Source organism: Benincasa hispida, chromosome 3, assembly GCF_027475165.1.
Source record: "Benincasa hispida cultivar pf3 chromosome 3, pf3_genome.v1.1, whole genome shotgun sequence".
Classification (NCBI taxonomy): Eukaryota; Viridiplantae; Streptophyta; class Magnoliopsida; order Cucurbitales; family Cucurbitaceae; genus Benincasa; species Benincasa hispida.
Window position 1 is genome coordinate 37776507 of NC_143480.1, and position 22850 is coordinate 37799356.

At 36.4% G+C, this 22850-nt stretch overlaps 2 protein-coding genes across 5 annotated transcripts; one reads left to right on the forward strand and one right to left on the reverse strand.

Moving 5' to 3' along the window:
• Positions 1-5773: 5773 nt before the first annotated feature.
• Positions 5774-13410, reverse strand: LOC120072552 (dirigent protein 17-like). Of its 2 annotated transcripts, XM_090311491.1 has the most exons (3): positions 13290-13410; positions 8080-8144; positions 5774-6649 (listed from the first exon to the last, which is right to left on the reverse strand). In XM_090311491.1, the coding sequence occupies exon 3, from the start codon at positions 6606-6608 to the stop codon at positions 6093-6095; it is 516 nt and encodes a 171-aa protein (XP_090167617.1). In that variant the 5' UTR covers positions 6609-6649; positions 8080-8144; positions 13290-13410; the 3' UTR covers positions 5774-6092. The 2 variants fall into 2 exon arrangements, with proteins under 2 accessions (XP_090167617.1, XP_038880869.1); XM_039024941.2 differs by lacking the exon at positions 13290-13410 and having other exon boundaries at positions 8080-8254.
• Positions 12094-13534, forward strand: LOC120072916 (uncharacterized). Of its 3 annotated transcripts, none has more exons than XM_039025448.2 (5): positions 12094-12247; positions 12355-12424; positions 12512-12632; positions 12759-13147; positions 13253-13534. In XM_039025448.2, the coding sequence occupies exons 2-5, from the start codon at positions 12393-12395 to the stop codon at positions 13476-13478; spliced, it is 768 nt and encodes a 255-aa protein (XP_038881376.2). In that variant the 5' UTR covers positions 12094-12247; positions 12355-12392; the 3' UTR covers positions 13479-13534. The 3 variants fall into 3 exon arrangements, with proteins under 3 accessions (XP_038881376.2, XP_090167616.1, XP_038881377.2); XM_090311490.1 differs by having other exon boundaries at positions 12211-12247; positions 12330-12424; XM_039025449.2 differs by lacking the exon at positions 12094-12247 and having other exon boundaries at positions 12285-12424.
• The last annotated feature ends 9316 nt before the right edge of the window (positions 13535-22850 follow it).

Below are 22850 nucleotides of genomic sequence, written 5' to 3' on the forward strand. Positions count from 1 at the left end.
TAATAGAAAGAGTTGGCCCGATGGCATATCGATTGGATTTACCTCCAGAGTTATCTCGTATTCATAATGTATTTCATGTGGCAATACTTAGAAAGTATGTGCCAGATCTTACCCATGTGTTGCCTGAGCAACCAGTACAGTTGAGAGAAAATTTGTCTTATGAGGAAGAGCCAGTGGAGATTCTTGATAGAAAGGAACAGGTCTTAAGGAATAAGACAATCCCATTGGTAAAGGTACTATGGCGAAACCATAGCACGGAAGAAGCAACGTGGGAAGCCAAAGAGCAAATCAAAAATAAGTATCCGCAATTATTTAATTGATGGACTTATAGCGAAATTTCTAGGACGAAATTTTCATAAAGGGTAGGTAAATGTGAACCCCAAATCCTAATTTCTCTACTTGAGTATGTTCCCTACTGAGACCAGTGAGGTGAGTAGGTTAATGTGGAAACTAGTGTGAAATGGTAGAGAAAATGGTGGAAATTAGAAGAAAAGATGAAATTTGAAAACTTGACTTTTGGGAAAAGCTTGGAAAATTTTGCTAAGTATAAAAATTGTGTGTTGATGCGTTGGAAGGTTGTGTTGATGCGTTGGAAGGGTTGTTGGTGATGGCATGCGGCTGAAGGAAGAAAGATGGAGGTGATGCGTTGGAAGGCACAAGGGTAGGCAAGGCATGCGTTGGAAGGAAGCCCATGCGTCGAGCGGTAGATGCACAGCGCCCTTACCCAATGCATCCAGCGGTCAGCCAAGCACCCCTGCTATGTGTCGAGCGGCCATGTCTATGTAGTGGGCGCCCTATCGAACGGCCATGCCCATGCGTCGAAGCACCCTGCTGAGCATCAATGCACCGAGCACACCCATGCGGTCGAGCAAGCGAGCGATGGCCAGCCTATGCAGCACGCACATTCGTCGAGCAGCCAGCCTATGCAGCATACCCATGCATCGAGCAGCACGCCCATGCGTCAATCGGCTAGTGCCTATGCCAAACACCATGCGCCCGTGCCAAGCGTGCATACCTAGTGAGCAATGCATCGAGGATGAAGGCCATCCTATGCGTTGGTGATGGTTGGCTCTTGCGATGGCTAAGTTGGGTTGCGATGGTAGTAAGTTCGCTTGCTTTGTGTTGATTATAGGCTATGCATTGAGTATGGACTATGCGTTGAAACATCCAAGAGTTGGACGCATATAAAGAATGAGATCACCTAGAAAACGTCATCAAACCATGTGTCTTATTGGGAGGAATTCTTAAGCCTTAAGAATTTGAGGTGGTTGCATCATATTAGAAGCTCATGCGTTGGCTATATGGGAGAAAGACACTTAGATTTCGCTTATCAAAAAGATGTGTTGGTAGTATGAGGGAGAAACACTTGGACATGCAGTCAAGTAGATGGTGTCGACATTGGAGAAGGTTTGGACGCCTATAAATAGGGCCAGAAGACTTCATTTTCATATCATAATTCAAAATACAGTAAAAAGAGTGGGAGAGTTGAGCAACCTTGCGTTGAAACCAAAATCCATGCGTTGGTCATAGAATTTCAAAGAGGACGCATTGGACAGTGAAGTCTGGAAAGCAGCATCAAATTGAGACGAGGAGTTCTCCCAATTTACTTGTGCGTTTAAAGTGATTTTAAAGCCATCTAAAAGCTCTGGAAGTCTAGTTTTCAGGATAGGTCTTCCAGAGAAAAATCTCGAAGGAATCGGGCTGGAAACTGAGAAGAAGTCAAAAGGGTCAGGCTGTCAGATAAGCTTGGGCCAGTCTTGAAAAGTTTGAGATTCTGGCCAAACCACGAGGCGTTCTGAGCTCAAATTTTAGGGTAAGCTTCCTGAGACATTTTAGTATATGTTTGTAGAAGAAAGTATCTCAAAATAAAATCTAAAACTATGAGTAATCTGAGCTGAAACTTGAATCTAGATTCTAGGGGTGAAAAAGAGAGCCCGAGGTAGAAAAGGAACTACTAGAGTGAAAAGTTCCTAAGCGATCGAGGTGAGTGACTAAAACATTTCGACTAAAATGTTTGACTTACAATAGAAAGTATGTTTTAAAGAAGATTATTCTCATGCCAGCTAGTTTTACGAAGTGATTTCCAAGCAAACTATGAGTTATATTTTAAATGCACGCATGTGTGGGAAGTTTGTTGAAAAGCTATTTATATGTGTTAAATATGCCCAACATGCATTAGTATCTTTAAAGCTATGTTTTTATATGCGTTATACTTTACATGCTTTAAAAAAAGTCATTTATGACTAGTTTTCTTAAAACGCGATACCGAAGGACATTTGAGAAGGTATCTGCCTAACTAGATACTGAAGGACATTTGAGAAGGTATCTATTGGTACTGAAGGACGTTTGAAAAGATACTAAACCAACCGGATACTGAAAGACATTTGAGAAGGTATCCTAGTAGCTCGATACTGAAGGACATTTAAGAAGGTATCTGAGTAGAAGTACCTAAGGTATGACGGTACTTAAGTATGGCCGCATGCACGTAGGTAGTTAGAGTCAGAGATTGAGCAAAAGGGTTCTCTCTTGACTAACAGTTGGTGTTGGGATTGTTTTTACCCACAGTGGGGTTATTCTTAACTGAGAAACAGTTTTACTGTTTTATGATTAAAACAGCTTTATATGCTTTATGCTTGGAAAATGTTTATACTGCGGTACAAGGTACTGTAGAAAATTTATATTTCAGTTAAACTCTTTATTGAAATTTTGCATGAGAATCAATTACTTTTCTTAAGTCACTCACCGGGCTAGCAAGTTCACCCCGTTTTCAAATGTCCCCCACAGGTAGCGATCAAATCCTCAGAAGATAAGCTCTGTATCTACTTTGCCACTAAAGGATAAAGATATTGTAACCCGTCTATTAGGTGGTTACTGTTATATTATACACATATTACTGTTGTTCATATAGGGACTAGAGTTTTAGGCTTTGGGACTTGTGAATCTAGTATTGTAATGACTCTAAACATGTTATGCTTTTGAATTAATAAATGTTTGGCCTAAAGACATTCCACTGTATATGAGTTATATTTTGGTATCAGAGTTATTTCGCAAGAGTTATTAGGCAGTAAGAGTCAACGAAAGAATTGATAACTGCTATCAGTCACACCCTTGCCTAGGCTAAGAGGATGGTCTGAGGCAGGGTGTGACACATCTGTTGTTGGAACATCTCATTCTGCCTCTTAATCTGTAGTTACAACTAAGTAAAGTGCTCTTGGATTATAGTCTCTTGATCCTGATGATGGGACGATGAATCTCCTCCTCCAAATCCACCAATGATAGGTGATGGCTGCCTCAAACTACTATTCGTATCCGGCTGGAGATCTCTGTCTGTTCCTGCTCGAGGGATCGGCTGAAACCTACCTGCCGAACTTGATGGGTCGACTCGAACGGAAGAGAAAACGCCAGGCTCGATCGGAAGAACAGCGTTACTTGGCTGGAAGTTTGGTAAAAGATCGCGGGTCGACTAGAAAGGCAGGGTCGTCTTCATCCCGTGCGGTTTGGCGGCAGTCAGCTGCGTCCTCTGAAGCGCATCGACAAACAAATCTGGAGTGCGGCACAATGCGAAAGCTATCGACTGGATATGCGGAGCTTTAATCTAGAGTTCGGCAGAAAATCGCGGTATTGGACGGACTGGATAGTCGGATCTATTTGTTGGCTGGTCGAATCTTTAAAAGTAGGGAAGAAGATCTTGGAAATAATGGTCAATGGAATTTTAGATAATAGTGGCTATTTCTATACCATTGATTTGAGATTCTCCTGTTGGGTTTTCCTCAATTGTGACCAAGGTTTCGTCTCTATGCTCTGATACCATGATGAAAAATACATAGTAGAGAATGAAAAATAACACACACTAGATTTACGTGGAAAACCCTAATCAAGGAGAAAAAACCATGGTTAGAAGGAATGTTATTATATGACTGATACACAGAATACACAGTGACTGCCAGTTTAAATAGAAAAAAGGGAAACCCTAGGGTACAAGTATAAAGACAAAAATGCCCCTAGAATAAAAAAAAAAAGAAAAAACTAATTTCAACACTAATCAATAGAATTCTAATAAACTTAAATCTCAATGACAGATTGATATGGTACTATGACAAATATGGCTTTTACACGATAAAGTCAGGGTATAACTGGTTTCAAAAGTCATAACAAAATGGAAAGTGTATGGAAGAAGGTGTGGGAGCTTCGAATTCCTTTTAAAATCAAGCATGTTATATGGAGGACCCTAAAAAATATTATCCCCACTAGAACAAATTTATTAAAAAAAAAGGATTAAATATGATACCTATTTGCTCGATTTATACATCCTCTACGGAAACTACTGATCACATTCTCTTCACTTGTTCAAGAGCTAAGGAGATTTGGCTTCGATCATTGAATTTTTCTCATATTTTTTATGCCTTCAATAACAACTTTATTGATAGTGGTATGTCCTGGTTTATGCTTGCTCATTGGAAAAGTCGAAATTAATAGCCATTTTGTGCTGGTCTCTTTGAAATAACCAAAATTCTTTCATCAATAACAAAAGGATTGTCCCACCTTATATAAAAGTAAATGGTCCTCAACTATCCTAAGGAAATCATGGGTGGTTTTTAACACAAATTAACCCCGAACATGTAGGAGGCATTGGTCACCTCCTCCTCCTAGTGTTATTGCGCTCAACAGAGATGCAGTTTGGATTTCTCCTATTGCCTCAACGAGTCTCTCGTCTATTCTTCGTAATTCGAATGGTGATATTATAGCGCTGTCTTCTATCCATCTTAATGTTCATTATGGATCCCCATTTGCTAGGACCTTAGCCGTCCTTGAAGGCTTGAAATTGGTTGTTTCATTGCAAATTTCCCACATACAGGTTCACTCTAATTGTCTTCAAATTATTGCTCTAATGAAGGATATTGTCTCTGCTCTAAATGAAATTGATTGCTGGATTGAAGCAATAAAATCGTCCGCCACGTCCTTCAACAACATTTGTTTTTTTTTTTTTTTTTCATGTCAACAGAAAATGCAATAGGGATGCATATTCTTTAGCTAAAGCTGCTAGGGATTTATTGTTTATTGGTGTTTGGGTAGAAAATTTCCCTGTCCTTCTGATAAGGATGTTTCCTCTCAATATTAGGTGTTAATAAAAATTCTATTTTGATTTTAAAAAAATAAAATAAAAAAGGTAATATTGAAGATATGGCAATATTACAACTTTTATAAGAATGCAAATAACTTTTTGGGAATATCAATTTATATGTCTAAATTTTGGGGATTGTATCGATTTAAACCTTAAACTTTAGAATTTGCATCAATTTAAACCCTAAACTTTGAGATTTGTATTAATTCAAACCCCAAACCCTAAACTTTCATAAATATATCAATTCAAACCCTAGACATTCATAAGTTTATCTAAATAAAACATAATCGAGGACTTAAGTTGATATTATTACAAAAGTTCAAGGTTTGAATTGTTACGCTTATAAAAATTCAAGATTTAAATTGAACCAATTATTATTTTGAGTTTGAATTGATACAATCCCCAAAATTTATAACTTAAATTGATATAATTATTAGTTTAGAATTTAAATTAATACAATATCCAAAATTTAGAGATACCCTAATTTTTAAATAAAGGGCAAACTTCAGGAATACTTTTATAAATTTAGACTGTAATCAATTACAGAACAATGAATTAAAATTTGAATCTCTCCCTACCTTTGCGATGTACTATTTTATATGTATATAAAAAGCCACCCTAATGAATAGTAAAAAAGAAAACTTTTGCATCTCTCAAAATTGTAGTAGTGAATTGGTAATAAATTGGTGGATGAATTTATGAGAACATTTGTGCAAGAAAGCACTTGATTTTTTGTCCATCTCCTAAATCTGATTATTAAATCTCGAGAAACAATTCGAACAAAATTTCTCATTAGAACTACCTGCTGAGATGTGGATAAAGCAAAGCATGAACAAAAATGAGTGCCAAAACACACAGTTTCCACCCTTTTCCCATGGAATATAGCACTAAATTTCTTCATAAACCCCACTCCCAATCAAAGGCAGCAGCTACTTTTGCTGAGCCATAAGCTTAAAAGAAACAAAAGAACTCAGGCTGTAGGTTCTGTTGGTAATACAACTTTATTTTCCCTCTTCTTCCTCCTGCCATCTATTTCTTTGGAATCGCTCCGTCTATTTCCGGTCTTGTTTTTCCTGTTTCTCCGGGTCTTCCTGCTTCTCTTCAGAGTCTTCAATGCTAAGGCTTTTAATGGAACTGTAATGTCCATGGGCAAAAGCACTTCTTCGAGCGCATGCCAATCGAGATCTTCGAAATCTCCATCTTCATACTCCACTCTATACCATCCCGTAACTTTGTCGAACTTGATTATGACGCCATAGTAATACCGATCACCAAACATTTTGTTTACAACTCTCCCTTCTAACCACTCATTAAAACCTGTACTTCCAAGTAATTTCTCATCATTCAGAGAATTACAAAGGGCAATGGCATTGTCACAAGCAGGTATATCAGGCACCCCATTAATTACTATAGCGGGCTCTCCTGGTAGTTCATAAACATTGGAAAATGATGGTTCAGAATCCTGTTCTTTTCTGGGTATCTCCATTTAAACAGCCTTAACCTTGAGCTTGCAGCAAACACACAGTCCTATGATAAAGTCAAAACAGTTTCAGGGTACTAAAAAGGGTATACAAACCAAAATTGGTACACCACCAGCTAAGCGCGAAATTGAATTAAACCACCAACATAAATGGGGCAGGAAAAAAAAAATGACTCAAGTGAAATGTTTTATTAGTTTATTTATTTAAGACCATCTGCTGATTAAAGAGTCTCTCTTATCTCTACGCCCCCCACCCCCCCCCCCCCCCCCCCCAAAAAAAAAAAAAACCGAGAAATATATTAAGATCACCAAGATAATGTTGCATATCGCACGCTTGCTATTTTCTTTTTATATATAGTTCTAACACTAAGTGCCTATCAATTAGTTCCAAGAAAGTGTGTGTTCACGTCAACAAATCTCGGTTTTTAATGCTTTGTTAGTTTTGTTTAGTTAAGAACATCTGCTGATAGTACTATATTCAATAATAAATAGGTGAATCTCAATTTAGTTGTCATGAATTCATGCATCTAATCCAAAAATAACATTCCAAATCCATAGATCCAGCCTGAGCTTCTACCCAACTTTTCTGTAAGAGAAGTTAAAGAAATTGTGTACTCCACAAGAAACAATAAACAGAAACCAGAGGTAATCAAAATTCACTTGATCACCTTCATGGCCAAGCTTTCATTTTCAACTTCTGAGTTACACATGGAATACATGTGTAACTTAAATACACACAAATACAACACATGTCAGGATTACATAAAAAAATTCTGTTTCTTTATTATATACAATATGTTATAGCTGTTCGACGATGGAAATAACACTGAACTAAGCAAATTAGATTCTCTGCCCAAATGTAAAACAAACCTAACATATATTATTAATCAAATAAGGTGGACAAAGAATTGTGCAATAAATTCAATAGAAAGATACATAGCCAGTCAATCTAGTAGGTTCAAAAATGGACCAATATCAGCCGGCTACCTCAGCCCAAAAAAAGTACCCCGTGGGACATTCATCAAGTTTCAAAAGCAGAATCAGATTTCGATTTTCAAAAGTTTGTGACATTTGAAACTAGAAACAAACAAACAAACAAACAAAAGGCTTAGCAATCGACACCTGAGCCTTAAATTTCCCATTCATTTCCGTCTTCCAAACAATTTTCAACTCCAATGAAACAATCCAAGATCCAAACCATCATTAAATGCTTCTAAGAACCTGTTGCAAGAAATACGACGCAAAGAACACCCTTCCTAACAGTGGAAACTCAAACTAAAACTCCATTTATGTTGCTGATTGAACGAGAGATTTCTTTTTCCCAAACCAGGATTTTCTAGGTCAAAACCCTCGATTAATTATACAAAAAAGTACCCATCATTTCGGATTTCAGATGAAATTATTCCTCTGTCAAAATTGAGACAAGTATGAATTAGGTTATTAGTTCAATTCGTAAGATGAATTCGCTAGAACACACCTGTGAAAATTATTGGTTCATTGACGGTCATCAGTTGCTCGAACTCTTCTTCTCGTCATTGTTTTCTGCACAGAAAGAACGATAAATAAATTCCACCAATTTTTGTATTTTATAAGGACATTACGAAAATAATGTATTATCCCTATTTCATAGCGGCTTATCAACATATTTAAAAATAATGGGAAAAAGAATTAAAATTGTGCTAAATATCGTTTTCAATCCCAAACTTTTTCACCGATTTTTTTGTCTTTGTTTTTAAAGATGAAGTATATGGACCCTACATCCATGGTTAACCAAAATAGTATTTCATGAATTATACTACTTAAATTAGTATTTTCATTAGTACCATTTATTCAATTTTTATTAATTCGCATCGACTCATTTTTAATTAAATTAGTGTTTTCCCATTTATTCAATTTTTACTAATTCGTATCCACTCATTTTAATTAATTAATAAGTAGTATAAAAATATTTGTAAAACATAAGTTTCATCCATGCACAAATTAAGTATAAAAAAAATTTCATAGAAATAAGTTTAACCATTACACAATCTTGCCAAAATTTATAAACTTCAATTAAAAAAAAATCCCTTTGATGGCTTTTTTTAAAATATATATATCAATTTTATATCGAATTTTTATTTCACAATTGAACATATAAAATAACTTTTTTAAACGATATTTGCGGTGAGGATTGACTAAATGGTTAAAATTACAATATTTTTTAAAAATTTAAAGTTAAGCTTCCAATAATTATCTAAATTTGATGTTTAATTAGATGAAATTAGAGTTGAACATAAAATTGATACGAATTTGATAAATTTTAGGGGTCAAAATTGATTTAGTATGTTTTTGTGTTATTTTCGCTAGGTTTCATTTTAAGTTAATTTTGAATGACGTTTCAACCTCACAAGTACGAGTTGCAAAGTTATTGTCAATTTGAATGATAAAGAATTTTTTCCATTTTGATTGTATAGCAATTTTAAAAGGCAAATCTACACCATTGCAATTAGTATTAGGACCACTTGGGCAAGGGTTTTTAATCGTTTGGAGGGATATATATCTTTTCTATTCTCAACTCGCATAGATCTATTTTTTGGTAAAGGAACTTGCATTGAATTTTCAATTGGGATGTGAAGCAAAGTTTCTTAAACTAAATTTATCGTTCAAGGCAACATATTCCTAAATCCTTTAGAGAAACCTCCCTGTTTTTCTTAAATAATTAAATATTAGAAATAAGATTTATATATATATATATATATAAGAAAAATTACATTTTTAGTCTCTGTGTTTTGAAGAATATGTGTTTGGTCCCTAAATTTTCAAGACGTACCTTTTTAGTCCCCGAGTTTTTTAGAATGGGTTCATTTGGCTCCAAAGTTTTCAAATTTTTTCTTTTTAGTCCCTAAATTTTTAAAATTAGGTTTGAAAAATCCCTACATTAGTTTTTTTTTATTATTTTAAAGTAAAATTATATTTTTTTTAAGAATACTCCTTCTCTTTAAAATTATTTTTAATCATATTTTTATAATTCAAAATTTAAAAAATAGTTCACAGGAACCTTTTAGACTTATTCTTGAAAACTTAGGACTAAAAAGATATATTTTGAAAATTCAATGACTAAATGCACATATTCTAAAAAGTCATGAACTAAAAAGGTACGTTTTGAAAATTCATGGACTAAACACATTTATTCTTCAAAATTTGAGGACTAAAAAGGTAGTTTGTCCAAAAGTATATTTAAAGACCAAAATGAAACATTTCGATAGAAAGAATAAATATATATATGAAAAAAAAAATTTTAAAAAAGAAACCTAAAACAGAATTAAACACTATTTTAATTTGTTAGTTAATAGAATCATGTATATGAGCCCATTTCTTAAAGGAAAGGACTTTGAAAGTGGAGTCGTCGAGTGCAATGCAAGGCATTTTGTGAAAGTAAAAATGATAATGACCATATAATCAATAATGTTCAATTCTTGCATTTTTCTTTTTGAAGTTCACATAATTGAGGATGATAATTGCTACAATGCCCTACCAAAGGCATGCCTTCAAAGTTCCAAAGCATGCCACTCCCACTTTTTTTTCCTTTAATATAGTTATTTTTTGTGTTCATTTTTAAAAATAATATAGTTTAAATTGAATATATATATATATACACACGTTACAAGCCCTTTTATTCATTACTATCATAGATAATCTATTATAGCAAGTATAAACCACATCTAAAAAAAGGTCATGTTCCTTAAATTTAAGGCCATAGAATCCTAAGCCCTTTTATTCACAAAGTTTATTTTTAATCAGTAAATTTTGAAAGTTTATTAATTTTTTTTCTATTTAAGCATAGCAAGACATTAATTATCATCTAATACTTAAAATTATGATCAGCCTATTAGTTTTTTTTATTAAAAAATGATAAATGATTAAATGATAAATTTATATGTAGCTTTTCAGAAATTGATTATTTTGTAAAGATAATAAAAAAAAATTTTTTTTTTTTTTTTGGGGGGGGGGGAGGAGGGTTGGTTAAGGAGGTGATAGCGAAGGAAGGAAGAATAAGAGGAAACAAGTTTTGAAAGACAGAACAGTTTTTCTAGAAAAAGAAAAAAAGGGAAAATAAAGAAATTTAAAAAAACAACGTCCAAAGTGCAAACATCCCCTAAATTTGAAATTTGAATTTTGTATGACATTTCATAGACGTGGGAATAAATGTGAGGTAAGGGAAGGATACAAATTCAAAGACCTCACGTGACATAAACCGCCAGACAAAGTTTTTTTTTTTTCTTTTTTTTCATTTTTATCTGAGAGAATCAATACTTCTCATTTCGAGGTTAATAATATAAGTTTTATTCCAATTTAACTTAAACTATGCTCATATTGGAACCATTAAGAGAGCTTATTTTTAAGATATGATTCACTTGGTGATTTATTTTTCTTTTTTCTTTTAAAAAAAACAGATATATAGTTTGAAAATTGTCCCAATTGATATTAGATATTTTACCCATTTTTCAAAATTGTTGAGTGTTCAAATTTCAAACCATGCGTTCATCTATTTTGTGCATAGGCTATTTTTTTTTAGCTTTTCAAATGTTTGTCTGTAGGAAGAAAAAAGATCATTTAAAAAAAAATAGAATATTTAACGACGCTCAAAATAACTTTTGAAAAAAAAAATTGAAATCAGTTGATTCGAAAGAAACACTTAAAATAAAAAAATAAAATAAAATAAATGGAGTATTTTAATGATTAATTTTTCTATATAATTTGTATAATACAAAAAAAATTACCAAAATACTCTAACTAATCTTCTACCACTCAACGACCACCAACAACAATCTCCTCCTACAAAACTTATGAGCAACAATCTCTGTAGGACAACCATCTTCTGCGACCATCACCACCAGCTAACTCCTACAACAACCTCCGGTTTCGACAACCAACTGCGATGATCAACTCCAACGACCAACTTTGCAACTACCACGAGAGACCAACTATGGCAAACAACTCCGACGACTCCCTTGGCAACAACCACTCCTGATGGTCAGCTCCAACGATCAACTACATCAACTATCTCCAACAATCAACTCTAATGACTCACCCTAATGACAATTAGATCGATATGAAGGGATCTAACTAGTTCAAACTTCTTTTTTGGTGTTTATTTAATCAAACTAGATATTGATAAGACTAATTATGAAAAAGGGAAATATCACCTCCAAACTTGACAAACTTCATCATATCAAACATGGGTTTGATTAAATAATCATAGTTAATGTTTATGTGAAGTTTTAGCTTCACGAGATTCCCAAAAAGTTTGTGCAAACAGTAAAAAAAAAAGGTTTTCTTTGTTTTAGAAATTCTATTTTACTTCAACCACCAAAGCTTTGCTTTTGAAAAAGCAAGCAAATTTCAATGTCATGTTTAGTAAATTTATGGATCTGGACACAGTTTTTTTTTTTTAAGGGTCTGGACAGGAATTGCATGAGCTTTAAAGTGCACAATAATAAATAAAGGGGTTAAATTCTAGGAATTAGAAAGGATGAACAACTGTCACAAAGGCAGTGGGTTTGGTTTATTATAAGAAAGAGGCAAAGGCTTTGGGTTTTCTGACACTGATTACAGCATCTTTGTTTCTCAACCAACGCCGAATCTCCACTCCAAGAACGAGACAAGTAATTCAAATTTCCTAAATCCCTTCTCTCCCCACTATTTCTATTTCATTTCTAACTGCAATTTCACTCATTAAGCTCACAGACTGTTCTAATGGTAAATATGGCAGATTGCTGAAGTTTTCTGCACTGAAAGGCAAAGAAAACGATGGCTAATTGCAAAGAAGACAGACAATGGAGGTGGGTTCTCTTTCTCCCTCTCTTTTTGTGGGTTCAGAAGCTTTAGATGGATACAAGTATTGACAGTGAAATGAATTTTACTTGCAGTGGAAATAAAATGGAAGTTGGAAAGGGTTTGAAAACTTTAGAGTGCTTAAGAGGAAGATTGCTTGCAGAAAGACAAGCTTCAAGATCAGCCAAAGAAGAGGCAGAGGTTATGGGAGAAAAGGTAATGTCTCAATCTCATGGACATGGACATTTTAGTTTCTTCATCACAGTTCACATTCTACACTTCTCTTTGCTTCTACCTTTTCCCAATGTGTAATTTTCACAAAGTTTTTCTGTTGTTGTGAAGTTGTTAAAGTTGGAGAATCAGATTAGAAAGGAAACAGAGCTAAGGAACAAAGCTGAGAAGAGGCTTAAACTCTTGATAAAAAAGCTTGAATCCCTCAACATTGCCTCAACATCAGTAACCTCAGAAATTTCAACTTTATCAGAAATTTCCACAAATTCCTCAAAGGAAACAGAAAGCCAAGAATCAAGATCAGAGAATCTCGTTTCAACAATCCCGGAAACTCAATGCGAGAAAGTTCTCGATATCACCACATCTAAACAGCGCGATGAGAAAAAACCTAATCGGAATGCTCCAGATCGACTCAATTCAAGCCATAACTCCGAGTCTCACAACAATTCCTACGCCGATCCCCACCGATCCTCTCAAATCCCTCAAAGAAAAGATGAAAGGTACTAAAATTCCCTCCCAAACTCGCATAACTTTACACATTACACATGAATTAACCTAATCTCGGGCCTAACTGCGATTACCATTGTTTCGTTAATTGTTTCAAGTTTTTCAGTAGAAGAAGTAAAGGAGAGAGAGCATTACATAGATAATGTGGTAGCATCAGTCCCCGGAGCAGCGCCGGCAGCGAATTCAGAGACCAGAGCGATGAAGATGAAGGAAATCCATGAGAGGGCAACAGAAGTTCATGATGCTCTGAAGCACATTAGAGGAAATGTCCAGAGCTCATTTGAGATAAGAAGAAATCACATGAAAGCCATAATGAGTGTGTAAATTATTCTATTTTAATTTTTTTCAAAAAAAATAATAAAGAGATTAATATTGCTGTAGGCAGACTCAATGATAAAATATCGATTTTAATACATATTTCTAAAAAATTATAAATTTAAAAAATATTTTTAAGACAGTAAATAAACATTTTATGAATTTTAAACAAGCTAAGATATTTATTATATATGCTACTTTTATATTAGTGATATTTTGTTGTTTATTTTTAAATTTCATAGATTTTTCTGGAATAAAATAGAAATATTGATTCACGTCGATATCGAACCTATAAAAATGTGAAAATATCGATACATCGAAAGAAATTTAATAATACTATTATATATAATAGTTTGAATGTTTATGAAAAGTGATTCAATCTGGCTTTTGGAATTCTTTTTTGGTTTTCTTCCTTTTATTAAAAGGAAGCCTCAAGAATGGGACAAAAAGGTCTTTAAGGTAAGGTTAAAGATTCAAATTGCTTTTGTATATGATTTTTCATTTAGGTTAAGAATCACTCGTAGTCCCAAAACTTTTATAGACGAATAATTTAGTCTCTAAACTTAAGTTCGTAACGATTTAGTTCATGTATTTTCGATTTTTATAATAATTTAGTCCCTAAAATTTACTATGTAATAATTTTGTCTTTATACTTTAAAATTTGTAATTATTTAGTCCTTATAGTATTAGAATTTATTGAAATTTCTCGCATAAATAAATCAATAAACTAATTAGAAACAATATTTTTATAAAATACAAAGTTTACACCATAAAATAATAACAATTGGCATCTTATTTTGATACTTTTGTTTATCGTAGTGACTAAGGGTTTGGTTGGTAGTATGTATTTGGTTGGCAATCTAAATTTTGTTTTAGGAAATTGTTTCCAGATTTTGTATCTCAGTAGTTTAAATTCTAAAAACAATCTTTTTAGATTTTGTGTATCCGAATTTTGAATTCAAGATTTTACAATGCAGAATTATATTAAAAATGATAAAAACAATAACAAATGTATTATTTCGTGTTATAAACTCAATTATTTTTGTTAAATTAAAATATGTAATATATTAACTATTGTAAATTATATGATATTATAAAATAATAATTATACAAAAAATTTGACATAAAAGAAGTTTATAAATTAATTAGTAATGGTTTATATTCAACCTAATATATAATGAGTAACTAAATATATTTTCAAACACATTTTGAAAAATTATTTAAGTTGGAATTTAATTTCTGAATTTACTACCAAATGCATATATGAAAATATGAAATACAACTCTGTTTTCTTTGAATCCTTGTTTCAAAATTTTGTTTTCAGATTAACATGCCTTAAATTGGTACAAACTTAAAAGTATAAGGGCCAAATTATTACATATTAAAGTTCAAGAACTAATTTGTTACAAAATTGAGATTACAAAGACTAAACCATTACAAACCAAAGTTTAAAAACTAAATTGTTACTTTCATGAAAGTTTAAAGACCAAAAGTGTTTTTATTTATTTATTATTTTTTTTTTTTTTTGAAAATGTTGATTTTGTATTTTATTTATTCATTATTATTAGTTGCTTTACACTTTACTAAACTTGATGGTACCAAATTTCATCATAAAGGTTTCAAAAATAAACTCTATCATAAATTTTCATTTTCATCCATTTAGTTCTTAGGTTTAAAAATGTTATAATTTTACTTTCATGATTTGAGTTTTCTTTCAAGTAGATCTTTTAAGTTTCAAAATTATAAACCTTAAATCTCAAAGTATGAATTAAAAATTTTAAGACCAAAAGTATTTTTTAACATTTTTATTTTGTTAAAAGGTTGCTTTTCTATTTATATTTATTCGTTATTATAAGTTAGGTTTACGGGTGTGAAATTTCATCACAAAGATTTAAAAAATAAACCCTTATCATAAATTTTCATTTTTATCAATTTAGTACTTATATTTTAAAATATTATAATTTTATTTTCGTTATTTGAGTTTTCTTTTGAAAATTATTAAAAAAAACTCAAATCTCAAAATAAGACGGTAACAAAATAAGAACTATAAGCAAAAGGTATGAACAAAGAAGTAAGTTTAGTTGAGTTTTTCTAAAGAATATGGGAGTGGAATCAGAAATGAGATGTACAAAACAACTAGAAATCCTCCCATGAAGGTACGGAAAAAATGGCTCGTGAATTCATTAACCCCATGTGTCATTATATCGGCAGTATATGTAAATCCGTGACAATCACGGAGCTTTTGTTTGCTTTCTTTTTCCTTGAGGAAGGGCAACCACAGGAATATATATATATATATATATAATCTGTAGTATTTCAAGATACATCTATTTTTATTCTTTTTATTTCTCACCGCTTTCTAACAAAAAGAATTAAAATATTTAAAAAAAATAAAATTAATTTTCCACATGTCAAATAATTATTGAACAATTTAGTATGATGTACAAAGATAGGTATAACCCAAAATACACCTAAATATTTTTCATATATATACAACAAAAAGAACAAGAACAAACCTAAAGAAAGAATTACATTCAATTTATAAGCCAGCTTTTCAAGAAATTTTCACAGAAAACTTAATTCCTACGAATTTTATGCAGAAATAAGGGGTGGAAAGGGGATGGTCATCCCGTCTTCGTCCTGTGGATATCTCTTGGTGCCTAGGATGCAAAGTGTCACGGTCATGCTTGTCCAGGGCCTGTTGACCATGGCCGCATGCCCGATCCAACCCCCTTCTAGCATACTTTCATATCATGTGTTGTATTAGCTTAGTTAGCTTGCTTTCTTTACATTTTCATTGTAAGTGACACTCGTCCTTTTGCATATGCAAGGGTGCCATTTGGCTTTTTATTCAGAATGCACTATATGGAGATAAGACTAATCATCACTTCCCCATACCCGGAGTAGTACTCTATAAAGCTGTTGTTGTTGCTTATTGCTTTCTAGCCCACTACAATCTTTCTTTCTTTATTCACACTCACAAAATCTTCTTACGAAAACCTTTTCTCCAAACCCGTTTTCTAAAACCATTTTCCCTAAAACGGGGGTGGAGGTTGCGAGAGGCACTCGGTGTGCCACCGGTAGTCCGTATTCGAGTTGGTTGACTTGTTCGTGAGCGGGAACAAGTGTCGCACAATCGTTAAGAGAAACTTCCGAAAGAACGATTGTGACAGTTGGTATCAGAGCCAAGTCGGCTCACAGAGGGAAAGATCAGTGATCATGTCGGCGACGAAGAACCTGAACAAGTCCCATGTGGATAGGTTGGTAGAGATGGAAGAGCAAATGCTCTACCTGAGAGAGATCCCGGATAATATCTGTTTCCTAGAGACTCGGCTACAAGAAGTTGCTGAGAAAGCCGATGGAATTGATGCGGTAGTGGGCCGCCTAGACGGATTACCCGTCAGAGAATTGATGATGAGGGTAGAAACCCTCGAGACCAAAACAGCACGGTCCGGCAGCTTTAAATGTGGCGATAGCTCATCGAGCTCTGTTGCCCACATAGAGGAGCACGTCGAAGAGCTGGACGGCTCCCAAAAAGCAATACTTCATATGGTAACCGATTTGTGTGAAGACTTTTGGTCGGCCCTTGACGTCGTCAGAGCCGAGATAGAGGATGTGAGTGCAAAGGTGAATCTCACCATCCGAGCGGTAGGGAACCAAGCCCCATCTGGGGGAGCAATGGCAGTAAGCAGAATAAAAATCCCAAAACCGAAACCCTTCTGTGGGGTGCGGGAAGCAAAAGCCCTGGAAAACTTTATCTTCGACCTTGAGCAATACTTCAAGGCGACGAACACAGTGATTGAAGAGTCAAAAGTCACACTAGCAACGATGCATCTGGCTGAAGATGCAAAACTATGGTGGAGATCACGATTTACAGACATACAAGAAGGACGATGCACTATTGATACTTGGGATAGATTGAAACAAGAACTTCGCTCGCAGTTCTTCCCTGAAAATGTCGAGATCTTGGCTTGACGAAAAATCCGAGAGCTGAAGCAAATAGGTAACATCAGGGACTACATAAAACAGTTTGCAGGACTCATGTTGGACATACGAGATATGTACGAGAAAGACAAGGTCTTTTGCTTTGTTGAAGGGCTGAAACTGTGGGCGAAATCAAAGTTATATGAACAGAGAGTACAGGATCTCCCCTCTGCCTATGCGGTAGCTGAACGGCTATACGACCTTAGCACTGACTCGCAAGATGTGAGGAAGCAGTCAACTTCCTCAAATGGGGGAAACAGAAACAATCGTTCCAGTCCTCCCAGACCTGGGGGAGGAGACAAGAACACAGGGGGGGACCGTAAACCATCCCAACCGAGATCAGGAAACAACTGGCGAGGGCTGCCGCAACAACATAACAATTACAATCGCCCCCTGTTTTGTTTCATATGTAAAGGGCCACACAGGGCGGGCGAATGCCCAAATCGGACCGCGTTCAATGCTTTTCAAGCCACATTAGCCTCTAGCTCCGAAGACAAGGCTGAACTAGAGGAGACAGTAATCAAGCCAGCTGCAGAAATTGAGAATCCCAGGATGGGGGCATTGAAATTCTTATCTACGCTTCAGAAGAAAATGGGAAAGGCGACGGAGCCACTATAGAAAGGACTCATGTATGTGGACGCTTGGGTCAACCAAAGATCGGTCAAGAGCACTATGGTCGACTCTAGGGCCACCCATAACTTCATGACTGAAATGGAAGCCCGCCGCCTGAACTTGACCTAGGAAAGAGATGCAGGGAAGATGAAAGCAGTGAATTCTGTAGCCCTACCGATCACGGGGATAACGAAGAGAACTCCGGTGAAGTTAGGAGACTGGAAGGGCCTCGTTGACTTCGTGATTGTCAAGATGGATGATTTCGACGTGGTATTGGGGATGGAGTTCCTACTTGAACATAAAGTTATACCAATGCCCCTCGCCAAATGTCTAGTCATTACCGGATCTACACCCACCGTAGTTCAAGCCAGTATCAAGCAGCCAAATGGGGTGAGAATGATATCAGCCCTCCAATTGAAGAGAGGCCTGGCCCATGACGAACCCACGTTCATGGTCATCCCGATAGAATCAGTTGAAACCACCGAAGAGGAGATCCCCCAAGACGTTCTATTTGTCTTGGAAAAGTATCGAGATGTCATGCCTAAAAGCTTGCCCAAGTCCTTACCCCCACGAAGGGGGATTGACCGTGAGATTGAGTTGTTACCAGGGGCAAAGTCTCCCGCCAAGAATGCATATCGGATGGCCCCGCCAGAATTGACCGAACTCCGAAAACAGTTAGACGAATTGTTAGATGCAGGATTTATCAGACCGACAAAGGCCCCATACGGAGCCCAAGTACTGTTTCAGAAGAAGAAAGATGGGAGCCTCTGGTTGTGCATCGACTATCGATCCTTGAATAAGCTCACAGTCAGCAACAAATATCCCCTCCCTATCATTACTGATTTATTTGATCGGCTTCACAGTGCTAAATATTTCTCGAAGCTGGACCTACGGTCGGGATATTATCAGGTCCGAATTGCTGAAGGAGACGAACCTAAGACGACCTGTGTCACGAGATATGGAGCCTTCGAATTCCTCGTGATGCCCTTTGGCCTCACCAATGCTCCAGCAACTTTCTATACCTTAATGAACCAAGTGTTTCACGAATACCTCGACAAATTCGTCGTAGTGTATCTCGATGACATTGTCATCTATAGTGCCTCGCTGGAGGACCATCGACATCACCTGCAACTAGTCTTTGAAAAGTTTAGGAAAAATCAGTTGTATGTAAAGAGAGTGAAGTGCTCCTTTGCCCAAGAGCGCATAAATTTCCTCAGCCATGTGATTGAGTGTGGTCGGATTGGTATGGAAGAGGGCAAGGTGGCCACGATCAGAGACTGGAGGGTACCATCATCCGTGACCGAACTATGATCCTTCCTCGGACTAGTCAACTACTATAGACGGTTGTAGAAGGATTCTCAAGAAGAACAGGGCCATTAACCGAACTGCTGAAGAAAGATAGCCAATGGAGCTGGACTCCTGAATGTCAAGCCGCTTTTGAGGGCTTGAAGAAAGTGATGATGGAAGGGCCGGTCCTCGGAATTGCCAACGTGAACAAGCCATTTGAAGTAGAGACTGATGCTTCTGACTTCACGTTGGGTGGTGTCCTCCTCCAAGACGGACACCCCATCGCGTATGAGAGTAAGAAACTAAATGATGCCGAATGGAGGTATGCCGCCTCCGAGAAAGAGATGTTAGCAGTAGTTCACTGCTTGAGGGCCTGGAGACAGTATCTCTTGGGGGTCAAGTTCGTGGCCAAGACCGACAACAACTCCATTTGCCACTTCTTCAACCAACTGAAGTTGTCGTCGAAACAGGCACGGTGGCAGGAGTGTCTAGCGGAGTTCGACTTCCAATTCGAACATAGACCGGGGAAAAGTAACCAAGCGGCCGATGCTCTTAGCCGAAAGAGCGAACATGTGGCCCTGTGCATGGCCCGCCTACAAGCAAGTACGTTGAGTGCAACAGTACGAGAAACTGTCAAAACTCACTTGACAAACGACACAGCGGCGCAGGCCATCATACAGTTGGCCAAAGAGGGGAAGACACGCCAGTTTTGGGTGGAAGACGATCTACTATACATCAAGGGCAATCGCCTCTACATCCCCAAATCCGGGGAGTTACGAAGGTCGTTGATGAAGAAGTGTCACGACACACCGTGGGCAGGACATAATGGTTGGCAGAGGACTTACGCCCTCCTGAAACAAGGCTACTACTGGCCAAGCTTTTGAGACGATGTCATGCAATTTACCAAGACTTGCCTTGTCTGCCAACAAGACAAGGTCGAAAGGGCGAAATTAGCAGGTCTGCTGGAACCCCTACCTATGCCCTCTAGACCATGGGAGAGCGTGTCTCTCGACTTCATCACCCATTTGCCCAAGGTGGGAGAGTTCGAATCGATCCTTGTTATCATCGACCGGTTCTAAAAATATGCCACTTTCATCCCAATGCCGAAAATGTGCACAGCCGTGATGACTGCCCAGCTGTTCTTCAAACACATCGTGAAATTATGAGGCGTCCTCGCGAGCATTGTTAGCGATCGGGATGGAAGATTCACTGGGACATTTTGGACAGAATTGTTCAAAATATTGGGGTCAACACTGAACATCTCCTCTAGCTATCATCCCTAAACTGACGGCCAGACGGAACGCTTCAACAGTATGCTCGAGGAATATCTACATCACTTTATCGACGCTAGGCAGAAGAACTGGGTCTAGTTGTTAGATGTGGCTCAGTTCAGCTTCAATAGCCAGCAGAGTTCCGCGACCGGAAAAATGCCCTTCGAAGTGGTGTGCGGTAGACAGCCACTCATGCCACACTTGGTGGACCACCCTTATGCAGGCAAAAGTTCTCAGGCACATAACTTCACTAAAGAGTGGAGAAAAACCACTGAGATAGCTCGCGTCTACCTAGAAAGAGCATCAAGAAGGATGAAGAAGTGGGCTGATAAAAAGCGGAGGGCCCTCGAGTTTCAAGCTGGGGACAAGGTCCTGATCAAGCTACGACCGGAACAGTTTTGTTTCTGAGGCCAGAGAGACCAACGGCTAGTAAGGAAATATGAAGATCCAGTGGAGGTAATTGAGAAGGTCGGGAGAACCTCATATAAGGTTCAGTTACCCTCATAGATGAAGATTCATCATGTCATTCATGTGAGTATCCTGAAGCCCTATCATCCCGATCCCGAGGATGAACAACGAAACATGCTAAGGCGCCCACCGGTCACGATGAAGAATTCCGCTGAGAAAGAAGTTACACAAATCCTGAATAAACGTACGAATCGTATTGGAAGATCCAGACGAGAACTGACAGAGTTCTTAGTGAAATGGAAGGATCTCTCCGACGAAGAGATCAGTTGGGAGCGGGCTGAATATTTGAAGAAGCAGCTCCAGCCATCACAGATTTTGAACAAGGTCGGTTGACGGGGACGTCAACCAATTAAGTGGGGGAGAATGTCACGGTCATGCTTGTCCAGGGCCTGTTGCCCATGGCCGCATGCCCGATCTAACCCCCTTCTAGCATACTTTTATATCATGTGTTGTATTAGCTTAGTTAGCTTGCTTTCTTTACATTTTCATTGTAAGTGACCACTCGCCCTTTTGCATATGCAAGGGTGCCAGTTGGCTTTTTGTTCAAAATGCACTATATGAGGATAAGACTAATCATCACTTCCCCATACCCGGAGTAGTACTCTATAAAGCTGTTGTTGTTGCTTATTGCTTTCTAGCCTACTATAATCTTTCTTTCTTTATTCACACTCACAAAAACTTCTTACGAAAACCTTTTCTCCAAACCCATTTTCTAAAACCATTTTCCCTAAAACGGGGGTGGAGGTTGCGAGAGGCACTCGGTGTGCCACCGGCAGTCCGTATTCGAGTTGGTTGACTTGTTCGTGAGCGGGAACAAGTGCCGCACAATCGCTAAGAGAAACTTCCAAAAGAGCGATTGTGACACAAAGCATCAAAGGTACTAGTTGTATGTGTATATATGTTAATGAATTTCTTTAAAATTTTGTATATGATAACATATTTCAACACTTTAAGGGGGGGGAAAATCAACACTTGATTTTTCAAAATCATATTTAGAATTTATAAGCAATTTACACGAACAAATGATTGAATATATGAACATCTCTGCTTTTTATAATAATATTTTGATTGTTCATGCATTGAAATAAATTTCGATATAATTGACTATATTTAGTCAATGTACTAGTTTTATTTACTATAGTCTAATCAAAATCTTGAAATTTGTTCTTACCACCTGATAGAAGGTATTTTTCTAGAACTTAAATGGGTTGGTTGCACAAATAACAATCAGGCCCAAAAAAAATAAAGGATGTAGAACAAGAATAAATATATTAAAGATAAGGAAGAAAATTAATGCGAGATATCAGTAATAGCTATATGAGTAAATGATTAAAAAGTCCACACGCAGCCCACTATTTTACGCTTCTTCTTCTAGTTTTCCTAAATTGAAAGTTATCACTAATAGTATCTATCAGTGATAGCAGCTATCAGTGAGCCATATAGTTGATGTTGTTGTTATCATTGATAGATGCTATCAATTATAGCTTTTAATTTGAGAAATATTAATACAACATTGAAATAGTAACACATCTTTCAATTTGCTATCAATTTTCAATGGTTATCATTAACACACGTTGATCGATTGGAATCAAACTTGAAATATTAATATTTGAAAGAAAACTATCATCTTTCAAAGATTAACATTTAAAGCTATGAGTGATAGAAGTCTATCGATGAGAAGACTATAAGTGACTATCCAATATTTACCTAAGTCATACACCAATACCACTAAACCATTCATTTAATTGACATACACCTA

Bases quoted from the DNA above. Each gene is read 5' to 3' on its own strand.
- LOC120072552 (XM_090311491.1), bottom strand. From the start codon at position 6,608: ATGGAGATACCCAGAAAAGAACAGGATTCTGAACCATCATTTTCCAAT.
- LOC120072916 (XM_039025448.2), top strand. From the start codon at position 12,393: ATGGCTAATTGCAAAGAAGACAGACAATGGAG. The intron at 12,425-12,511 runs GTGGGTTCTCTT...TTTTACTTGCAG, and splicing joins AAAGAAGACAGACAATGGAG to TGGAAATAAAATGGAAGTTG. The intron at 12,633-12,758 runs GTAATGTCTCAA...GTTGTTGTGAAG, and splicing joins CAGAGGTTATGGGAGAAAAG to TTGTTAAAGTTGGAGAATCA.